This window comes from Triplophysa rosa, linkage group LG16 (assembly GCF_024868665.1).
Source record: "Triplophysa rosa linkage group LG16, Trosa_1v2, whole genome shotgun sequence".
In the NCBI taxonomy this organism is placed as follows: domain Eukaryota; kingdom Metazoa; phylum Chordata; class Actinopteri; order Cypriniformes; family Nemacheilidae; genus Triplophysa; species Triplophysa rosa.
This window is the reverse complement of record NC_079905.1, coordinates 5,520,976-5,533,178: the sequence shown is the minus strand read 5'-3', so window position 1 is coordinate 5,533,178 and position 12,203 is coordinate 5,520,976. Positions and strand designations below refer to the sequence as shown.

At 37.7% G+C, this 12,203-nt stretch overlaps 1 gene segment (V, D, J or C); it reads left to right on the top strand.

Annotated features, from left to right (window-relative positions):
- Positions 1–9,927: 9,927 nt before the first annotated feature.
- Positions 9,928–11,271, top strand: LOC130567254 (Ig kappa-b4 chain C region-like). The segment is given in 2 exon segments: positions 9,928–10,170; positions 10,886–11,271. Coding segments are annotated over 2 exon segments (423 nt in total).
- The last annotated feature ends 932 nt before the right edge of the window (positions 11,272–12,203 follow it).

Sequence of the window (12,203 nt, the reverse complement as noted above, 5' to 3'; positions counted from 1 at the left end):
CTTGTGTCTTTCAATAGATGTTGTAGATGTAGATGCATGAAACAATTCATCGGTCCTTTCTGTTGTATTAAATCTACTTGAAGATCAATTCTCGATCTGCAAGAACAAGCAAAACAATTGTATTATTCGCTAGACTCAAAAGAGAAACTCATATAATATATGCAAGCCTAACATTAAACTTTGCGTTTGGAATGTGTGTCATCGATTAGCTCATAGTTTATCTTAAGCACCGACACGGGTACTGTGACCGATTTCTTTGTCAGCCCTGTTTGCTCAGATTTGCTTCATTGTCTTGTGTGTTTGGGAAGACGTCATCTTGTGCCCAAGACTCAAACGCAGGTGACCTACGAGTCAAGCAAACAGATGGTAAGCTGAGAAAAGACATTTGTAAAGTCAACTTCAGAAAGGAAAGTAAACCGGCGAGTTTAAATGGTCCGGCAACACTGAGAGAAGGGGAGGCTATGGGTTAATCTGCTCTACTTAGCCTCTGTACACAAACTACCGGTGAGGGATTAACTGAGTTAACCCAACACACATTCATCAGACATGTTAGTAAAATGTCAGATGATCCCGTGTTTTGCAGTGACTGATGTTACCTCTAGAGTTTGACGTCTGAAGCTTACATACTATTAAATGAAGTTCAACTTTTTATTTTGTGATATGCACAGTATGATTTTTATAGACTTATTAGCTACATTGATGTGACACAAAAAGCCTTTCAACTGAAAGGTTCCTAAAGGAACCAGAAAGCGTTCTTATGGCACCGCTGTGAAGAGCCCTTTCTAGCACCTCATTCCAAAAAGACAGTAGTGATATTCCTCAGCGACTTTCATCGCAGGTCACCACCGACCCAACAGCTTTGCACCATCTATAAGGGGATAAACCGATGTTGAGCTGTCCAGATGTTTAAAATGGGCAGCTTTGGAGAACATGTGGCTTTGGTTGAGACGGCCGGACCGCTTCGAACACTGAGGTTTAGTTAGACGGGGATTAGGCTACTTAGAGGAGGATTCAGAGTCGCTGCTAGACAGGTCTGACCCCGGCTCATGTGTTTTAACTGAATGATAATCAGACCTCTGGACTTCTTTTACATGTAAGAAGCGGAGTCGATATGACAGGGGCCGCAGTATTTCTTTACAGTCCTTCTGCGCCGAAAATGCAAACCAGATGAGGCGAGTCTACAGTGAAGCCTTTTCTCCCCCGTTAATTAAAAGTGCCTGTCAAGGATGTTTGGAGAGAGTTATGCCCCCGTATCGGTGTGACATTTGCACATCAAAAGGAAATGACACTGGACGCGGGGTTAGCCATTAGCAGAGGAGTTGTATGCAAAGATCACAGGCTTTCGTTTAGCCATAATGACCTACAGATTGTCTTGCTCTCTAAACGTCCTCTCGCTTGTCAAAGCAACGGCCCGATCACAATCTCAGGTAAATCCGCAGGTTAACCAACTCAAAGTCTTTTCATCCCTTAATAAGCAATCACCAATCAGCAATGGAGGAGTTGTGTTGTGATGTCATGGGTGGTAAGTAGAGTTACGCAGCTTTGTAATGGCAATTCTGAGCATCTCAACACTGACTCCCTGAACTCTTAACAGTATATAACAGTACAGGTCATGCAAGTAGACTTCCATCTGGATTTGGTCAAGATCCATATACCACAACCCACAAAAATATTATTTAAGAAACTAAAAGAAAGAATTAAAACATGACCTCAGTTGAGTAGTATCAGCGAGTGTATAGCATATTATTTTATTTAAAGGTCCCGTGTATGAAATTTAGTGGCATCTAGTGGTGAGTTTGCAAATTGCAACCAATGGTTCACTCCACCGCTCACCCCTCCCTTTTGAAGCACTACGGTGGCTGACAGAAACCCAAGACATCATCACGTTTTTGCTTCTTTGCTGAAGGAGATAAAGAATTTTGCGAAACGCGCTCTGTAGAGCAGTTTGTCAGTTTTGGGCTACTGTAGAAACAACATGGCGAATTCCATGCAAGGGGACCTGCGGTGTAGATAGAAAACGCTTATTCCAAGATAATAAAAACATAACGCTTCATTATGTGACATAGTTATGTATATTATATTGCATTTCTGTCAAAAGATCCTCCAAAAATTACACAAAGCACCTTTAAAGGGATAGTTCACCCAAAAATAAAAACCTGCCATTTAAACCTGTATATGACTCTTTCTTATGTGAAACACAAAAGAAGATATTTTGAGAAATGTCTCTGTGGTTTGTGTCTGTAAAATGGAAGTCAACGGGATCCAATGTTGTTTGATTACTACCAGTCTTCAAAATATATTGTTTTGCATTCTGCAGAAGAAAAAAAGTCATACAGGTTTGGAATGAAATGAGGGTGAGTAAACCATGAAAGTATTTCCTTTTTTGGGTGAACTATCCCTTTAAGGCCACTTTAATTATAGCATCCTTTGATCACTATACAAACCTTCAAAATGTTCGCAGGAATTATGCAACAGAAAGGTGAAGCGGAACTTTATGGCCAATAAAAATCAGCAAAGTGTTCATTGATTGTGAAATCTTCGGTCCTCTGGGGGAAACTCAAAACCTGTCCAGTTCTGCCGAGCCGGTCTAGTGTCTGAATCTAGCAGGCAAAGGAAATTTGTTATGACACGAATAGGGTGGAAAAAGGAAGTATTTTTGCATTGAATTAAACAGGGGGAGGGGTTTTAAGAAAGCACATATAGAAAAGTTCATTTTAGCCACATTGAGACCCATATGTACACGCATGCAAGCACACACACAACTGCTCTGTCCGCTATTTTCTTAATTCCAGGTGTGAGCTGTTCAAGAGAGAATTTATTTGGGTTTATTTTCAATAGCACCCACAACATACAATAAAGAAAGGCCTTTTAGTAAAATGAATCATATGTTACCTATCAACACAATGAGCCGCAGCCCCCTCTAATACTGGTACTTTCATCCATCCATCTTATCTGTAAAACCCCAATGATCAAAATAAAGAGCAGATTTCACAAATCCCAGCGACAATCTTGATAGGTCTGGAGCACATGAAAAACATGCTTCCAATTTGAGCTCGCAAACTGCCTCCAGGATGACATTAGTAAGAAAGTGGATATGATAAGGTCCACACACATCTTGAACGTAGAAATCCTGGATAAAACATCTAAGCAAAGAAGATAATCTTGTTTTAAACAGATAAAGCCAACTTGTGAGACACTTGTGATATCACCTTCTGTTTTAAGAATATGACTTGAATTGACCTTTCTTTACCAACACAATTCCGGGAAGACTTTTTTGTAGTTCCTTGAAGATGCAATTTGTTTTTGGGTTAGACATATTAAGCAAGCACAAATAACTTTTTGTAAAAGTGTCTCCTTATCTTACCATGATGATTTATAATTTGTGCTGTCAGGCACAATTTTGCAGGTATAGGTCAGTTTGAGGTCATTTGACTTGCATAAAGGTAAGTAGGCAAAGTAACCTGCAGTTCTATGCTTCAAACAGAGAGGGCGATAAAAAGAGAAGTTACAGATAGCGGTTTTTACTAAAGAAAATGAGGGATTCTACGTTTTTATTTTTTGCTTTTAACATCTGCACTGTTTGCGTAATATTGTTGTCCCAATATTTCTACTGTCCATCTGCATGAAAATCTGTTGGATAAATGAACGGTTTAACGTTAGTGGTTACAGGATCATCCAAAGAATGTGCAGAAAATACACACAGGTAAATAAAAATCTATGTACAAATACAAAATGAGAAAAACATGTTTACACACTATATAACCACAAAAAAACATTATGAGATCATTCCAAATTTTCATTTCTAGATGCGTTGTGGCCATTTCAGTCCAGTACCTAAACACTAAAATGGCTACATCTGTTGTAACCCGAAAAATTCACATCGAAAAAAAAAACATTTAGATCCAAATATACACACATCTGTCAACAACAGCTGTCCCCTCTTGTGTCACATCATTGCAGGCAGTTAAATATGTGCTGGCCATCAGCAGCATTCCTAAACAGAAAAAAATGATTGACAACATATACGGTAAATACATTACACAAAAACACATTTGCACACGCAAGTCATGCACACACACACACACGCACACACACAAGCAGGCAGAGCAAAGACAGAGGCTATTAGCATGCTAGACTGACCACAAGCTCCAGACTCACCCAACTAACCTCTAGGTGTTGATTGCTCAGGGGGATCTGATCCTGGATCAGGGGGACCATTCCCATGAAGATTTAAGTATACACTTGAAAGCCGCTCCAACAGGTCGCTTGTAAAGGGTCAGGGGTCAATTGCCTGGTTCTGCTTAATGGTAGCAAAAAAAACCTCCCGTCAGTCAGTTTAAATGGCCGCAGTGAGTTTTGTGGCCTGCGACTGGAGGAATGCAAAGAATTCTGGGGGTTAAAGTGGTGCCATGAGGTGGCAGACACCGACACGGGGCTCTGGAAGTTGGATACAATGTCACCCCCCCACACCATCACTCAACATTAGTCACTGCTCTTTCAACACCTTGTTGTCGCTGTGGGTTTTAACCGTTGTTGGTTTACGGAGAGAGAATAAGCTGGATGGCGATCGGAGGGGTGAACGTTTTCGGAGTTCAAGTTGATAAAACGTCAACAAAACAATGAATATTCAATCATGTAATTAGGGTTGTCAAACGATTCATCGCGATTTATAGCATGCAGAATAAATGTGTTGACATTTTTTAATTGTGTATTTATAAACACAAAAACATACGCATACATGTATATATATATATTTACGAAATATTTATATGTATTTATTTATATTTGCCAATAATTGAAATTGGACATAAACGTTATTTAATTTTTATATTTTTCTGAAATATGTGCATGTAAGTGTATGTGTTTACTGTATAAATACAAAATTAATATGCACACTACACAGACATATATTATGTAAACACAAACTTTTATTCTGGATGCGACTAAGCACAATTAATCGCTTGACAGCCCTAAATTTAATATGTATATATTTATTTAGGACAGGGGTCAAGCTGAGACTCGAACTCAGGTCACCCTTAAAGCTACCGTAAAATGTCGGACAGCAGCCCTAACTTTACTAAGGAAAGCACGGACTCCTTTACAACTAAAGTAACTGACTTCAATTCTATATGCGAAATAAATAATAGAGCTTCATTTCAGGTTAAGGAGGCCACGGCTGGCACTTTGTAGGATTACCTAATGTTATTCTCAAAGCTGTTATTCAAAGTGCTTCTTAAAGCTGTTGCAACTGTGAAAACAAATGTCATCATCATGCTCCCAAGGCCAAATATTATAATTATTTTCCAAAGAAAACTACAAAAATCATTTGAAAGCGCTGTCAAGGCATACAAGCCATCATTTATGCGGCAGCACTTCAAAAGAATGTTGTCACGCATGGACTAACACAATTCGTAAAACGCCTCGACATGAAAGATCTCTTCCTCTTGCATCACAATCTTCTTCTGAACCTTTCGGCCCGAGCGTTCACCTGGCCTTCCATCGCTGCCAACGTGTTATTTCCTCCCCGAGTTTAAACTCATGATCTAACGACTGGCCTTTGGTCCAAAGTCAACACGGAGCGGGACTTGTCAATCATTCGATCCACTTCATTGGCATCGGGGCTTGATTGGGTACAATTAGTCCTTAGAAACAAATGACATCAATCTGCCCTGGATTTCCATCGAGGAAGGCTGATTATTTGCTTTAACCTGGAACCCTGATTTCATTTTCACCCCTCCGAGTCCCCCGGGGGTTAACAAACAGTGGAAAACATGTACGACTGACACAAGATCCTTTGGCCTTAGCGAGAGACGTTTTCAAATGTAATTTGCCCGAGCCCAGAGGGAGTCCAACCGCACAACAATTTTGGCACGGCTCGCGCACCGCCCTTCAGATTTATTTCAGTTTATCTACGGGCTGTGTAGCACGGAGGCAGAGACTTCGGTTTCACCGATACCTTCACACCAGGCACATGGGAGTATGAAGAGTTCATTTGCAAAAACTCTTTTTCAAAAATCGTGTTTTTTTAACTGTGCATTCCAAGTAATATCAATCAAACTGCAGTTGGGTTGTTTTGATTAAGTAATAAAAACGGAAAAAACAACGCAATAAAACATGACAAAAAAACATGATTTTTGAAAAAAATGTAAACAATTTCCGCAAACTCTTCAATTGCCGAGCAAAACCGGCACAGGTTGTGCTGCTATTGGCACAAGAATAAAGAACACATGATTCGTTTATTTTATTTACAGTACAAATATTAATAGAAAATTAATAATACGATGACTACTGCAAAGTTTTCTAAATTATTGCAAGTAAAGCTTAGAAAAACCTAAAATGGTACCAGCGCCCAAGCAAACACTCCCATGTTTAATGTTTATGTACAGGGAATTACTAATGAACCATGGTCCATTAACTGCGTGGATTTATTTTTCAACCAGTGTTATGAGAAGGCCGGCATCTCTAAAAGTCAAGCTGTGAAACTGCAGTTTAACAATATTGACCTTTCGGCTGTGTTCTCTTACAGTAAAGAGAACACAGAGTTATAGAGAAGAGAAATACGGTGGTAACTGTAAGTAAATACAAACAAAGTGTAAATTCACACCGAGCACTGAAAATATGGATCCACTGGGCACCAACATTACACTTAACAGTAACCATTATACACAAACTGCACGTCTGATGTGCCTCATAAAAGTCCTGAAATCAGAGCACAAGATGTTTACATCGATCCACTCATTTTTGACCACGTTACCACTTGTTTTAACATCATCCAGATACAGTATGCTTTTAAATGCCAATTGTAAACAGGGCCAAAGCGTAACCACAAATAAACATCGGGTTCGTCATAACCATTCGGGAAAACTTCTACGTCATTCACACATCTATAGCCGAACCACTCCAGTCCTGAAAACTCTGAAACCAACAACTGTACGCTGCCCATTTATTGGGTGATGATGATCAGTTCAGAGGCCACGCCTCCTCCATCTGTATGCATGTGTGTGTGTGGGTGCATTGACCCAGAGTCACCCACTGCTGTGTTCTGAACTCCACAGGAGAGCCGGATCAGAGCTGCTGATCAGAAGCTCAGATGTAAAACTCCTAATGAGCCTCAGAATGTAAGTCATCTAATGAGGCAAGAGTAATCTCTGCTAGTCCCATAATTCCATGCGTAATAAACTTCACTGCTGTATTAAAGGGATAATTCACACAAAAATGAAAATTCTGTCATTGTTTACTCACCATCATGCTGTAAATGTTACTCTATAAAGGCAATGTAGTTACTATACATACTTCGCGTCAAAATATTATCTTTGGTAGCATGATTTTTGCAAACTTGGGTAATTCCGTGAGGAAAAATACACACAATGCTATCAAACGGCTACAGAAAAACGTTGAATGGATTTAATGGTTATAATTTGAATTTGTTTTTTGGAAACTAATGGTCTCAGTGGATCTCAACTGGTGGGATGTTATCTGGCGAGTGGGAACCAATAGAACACAATCAAATCCTACTGGAATAAGGTTTGAAACACACTCCAATAGACATTTTGTAAAGGTTTTAGGGGTACACAGCTTATGATTCATAATAGTTGTGTACACAAACTGTCAGAATGTGTCTTGTTTTTAAGCAGGTATTCCTTTGAAAAATTACATTAAACTAAAGTAGACTTGTTTTTTGCAATGCCATAAAACTAATGTGGACTGACTGCTTTTACTTTTACACACCCAAGAAGCAACACTGACTAGCGCTGATTTACATCACATACAAGATAACTTACCATAAAATGGCTGTTTAAGTGAACTTACTTATATATACACAGCAAACCCGTTTTTGTATTCAATTCGTATAGGCCTACAAATCTTCCTTAGTTTGAGGTGAGGAGCTTGTATCAATCGCACGCATGCTAACGGCGCCTCCTAGCGACATTCATCTCCAACTACATTTAAATGCTGGTTGATTTCAGTGTTTAAAAATCGCCATATTATCAAAACAATGATGGATGGATCTTCACAAGCAATTAACAAAATTGTAAATTTTTGTCAAAGCTGTATATGGGGATTTAATCCTGTCTAATAATTTGTGTATAACTGATATTTGGATATTACACGAACGCTCTTGCATTATGTAAACTCTTGTGTCGATTAATGTAGATTTTTGCACAGGTTAAAGTGTGAGAATTCAGAACATTCCCCTTAATTTAGAATGCTGTAAGTGTCCATCTGTGTAAAAATGAATATTTCGGAAGGCAAGTTTTTCACCAGACACGTCACAAATATTAACGAGATAAAAGACGATTATCATAATGAAAAACAGTCAATTAAACTCACCGAGCGGAGTGTATCTAAACCAGGGCATCTTATGCAAAATATCGTAACGTTGCCCTTTTCACAGCTGTAGTTACAGTTCATTTAACGAAACTGCACAGGTTTCGTTATAAACAGGTGCTGTGAAATGAGAATGTAGTTGTCCATTTATATCCAGTAGGGGGCAGTAAAACGTTAGGAGTGTTACCGCTTCCTATTCAGACAGTTGATAATTTGAACTTAAATCTTTCAAACTAAGTACTTGAGAACAGCAAACGTAGCAGAAAATATATATTTTTTAATTATGTAATATATAATCAAATTAAAATATTTAAAAATGTATAAATTGTGAGTGTGCGCATTCTGATTAGAAGGGGAGTTTTTGTGTGAGGCATTTTCACCACCATACAGTAATACTCTCCGACATCCTCAGGCTGAACTCCTTTTATGTTCAGTGTAAATATATACCCAGAATTAGTTCCACCGAACCGACTTGGAACTCCAGATGCAAGATTACTCGATGTGTAGATCAAGAGTTTAGGAGCTTTTACAGACAGAGACTTAGGAGACTGGTCCTCCTGATGGGACACTGAGAGAAGGTTAAAAACAAGACAAGTGTTACATTTAAATGCTAATGATAAGTCTCTCTTCCATTATGAAACATTTGTAAATCAAAACCTTAAAACGAAACACAGCTTTACCAAAGTGCTATACAATAATAAATAGCGCATATTCTCATAATAAATAAAACAATATTTTAAACCTTGAGTAAGTAGGCCTAGACCCAGTGTTCCCAGAATGAGTAAAGCAGACATTATTGTTTTTGTGTGACTCTGGAAAGACTGAATCAAACTGATCTTCAGTGGCATTTTGTATTATAGGACAGGAAATATGCAAAACTACCTTCATTCATCAGCCAAAAGCACATTTAGTTTATATTGTAAACGAAAAAATTATTCAACAGTAAAACATGCATTGACTGCTGCTTTTAAATCGGTTTTTGTACAGTGAAAAGTGAGAAGAAATCACTTTGACATTCAGCAAAGGAACTGATACGAAGTAAGTCCACATAAGCTAGAGATTAAATAAATACGGAATAAATTAGTTTACAAATATGAACCTAAACTTTAATTAGGCATTTTCAGAACTTGTTTTTTTATAGGCTACGTATTGTAAAGTGCATCTTTTTGAAATATTAAATTAAAGAAGTCTAAATACAGTAGAATAGTTTAAAATATATAATTTACGGGCAATTAATGTGCTGTAATACAACTTGTCAACAATGATTATTTTAGAATGAAATGTGTTTAGTTCTATGGTCAAGCCTACATTTGGGAAATCATCTCAATTAAATTAAATTAAATTAAGTTAAATAAAAGTTAAAATTTTCCTTTGTATCATGAATTTTTACAATTAAACAGCCAAAAAACAACATGAAAATGTTATTGATTTATGAAAGTGACCTATTAGTCAGATATGGTGACCCATACCCGAAATGAGACCTCTGCATTTAACCCATCCAGAGAGTAGTGAACTCACACACAGCAAGTGGTGAACACACGTACACCCGGAGCAGTGGGCAGCTATCACTGCAGCGCCCGGGGAGCAAGTAGGGGTAAGATGCCTTGCTCAAGGGCACCTCAGTCGTTACCTGCCGGTCCTGAGAATCCAACCGGCAACCTTCTGGTCACGAGTCCGACTCTCTAACCATTAGGCCACGACTGCCACTGTTATTTATTGATCATATTTAGTGTTTAGTGTTAATGCTGTTGTTCAGTGTGCAGGAGGTTTTTGTACAGCCGCTGAATGGGTTTGTATCACTGTGGAGGACTTTTGGTGGAGGCACAAGACTCTCAGTTGGAAGTAAGTAAATTTCTTTATACTGTATTTTCAACATAAGACATTAAAACAACATACGATACAAAAGAGACTTTAGTTGGGATAAAAGTATAAATATTACTTATATTCAGAGAAAAATGTTTATGAAGAACACATTCTTTGTTTGACCAAAGTATATTCTCTTTCATGCTCATTTATCTTCTGAATTTATTTGGTTTATAACTGGTTGTAATGTGATTTAATATGGTTGTTAATTTTGAAATGAATTTCACATGAGACAGAAATGTGACTGGAAAGATATTGAGGGAGAGCAGACTAAATTTATCAATGTCCCTTTAAAAAGAAAAGTAATACATTTATTTAAGCAATCTTGAGCTTGGTGCAATTATAAACTATTTGAGCTTTTTTAATAGTTAGTATACTCTACTAGTATAAAAAATATGTATTAATTATTAGCACACTGATTATGTTATGCTTTTTAACACATTTTGTGTTATTTTAGCACATTTTGTGTTTGTTTTGTATTAAATGAATGAAAAAGACAACACAAGATTTTAAATTTCAATATTGTATATACTGAACCTGTCTCAATGTGTGTTTAAAAATAAAATTCTGTTTTAATGTGCCGCTGCACTCAGATCTGCTTGATTTACTAAGAATCTGTTAAAGGGAAGTGAAAACACAGAATGTGTGAAAGAAACTTCACAGTTTCCATCTCTCTCTGTCCCTCTTTCTCTAGCTAACGCTCAGCCGACTCTAACGGTCCTGTCGCCCTCCAGAGATGAGTTGAATCAGGGTAAAGCTTCAGTCATGTGTGTGGCCAGTAAGGGATTCCCCTCTGACTGGAAGTTGAGCTGGAAGGTGGATGGTAACAGCAGGAGCTCTGGTGTGAATCTGAGTCCTGGTGTCCTGCAGAAGGATGGACTGTACAGCTGGAGCAGCAGTCTGAGTCTCACTCACAGTGAATGGAGCTCAGCGAAAACCATCAGCTGTGAGGCCACACAGAGCTCTCAGAATCCAGTCTCCAAAATCCTCAACACACAGGAGTGTGATGTACAATGAGAGCACACACACATGCACATGCATGCACAAACACACAGACGTTTTAGTAAAAGTAACAAAATTATATACAATTTTACTTCTCTTTTGATTCATAAAAAATTACAATCTTTCTTAATGCTTCTAGTCCTTTAAACACTATAACTGCAAACCATTTGTATGTACTTTAAAGCAAATAAATGCTTTTTGAATCATTAACTTTGTCCTTTTTATCTTCGTAATATTTTGTAATTGTATCACCTGTTAGAATCACACATTTGTGAAAGCAGAATGTAAGTACTTAGAAAACATTTAAGTCTTTGTAATAAAAACAAACGTAAAAAAATACAATTATCTATATATTAAACGTATTATATCAAGATTATTTCTTAATATACGAGAATTTACATTTTTTGAAAGATTTATATTACCAAATTTGAAATAAATAGAGGCTGTGGGAATGGGTGGGACAGAATGAGAGAGAGACATGGATTCAGGATTTATCTTAGTTGGTCACATTAGAAGTTATGTTTGTACAGTATGTTTGAAGTGTTCTGTTTCTTTCCCCTCTACACTTTCAGAAGCATCAACCTACAGCAGTACAGTGTGATGGAGGTTTTTGTATTATGCTGTAACACTGTGTGAACAAAAATGTTGTAGAATTCAAGAAATGTTTACTCTGACAGTAATAAACTCCTGAATCTTCAGGCTGAGCGTCACTGATGGTTAGAGTAAAATCTACATTGTTTTCACTTTTCATCATCATCATCGTTTTCACTTTTATTGCCATCAAATCTAGAGGAAACACCTGAATATCTGATAGATGTGTAATAGATAAGGAGTTTAGGAACTTCTCTAGGAATCTGATGATACCAGTACATGCATATTAGACTTGTATTTTTTTGCATTGGAACAGCGTATTGCTGGTGTATGTTTACAGTGAATATTGACAGTTTGACCAGACTGTCTGAGCTTCAGATTGAGTCAAAATCTGCCCCTCAACAACTGAAAGACAGAAC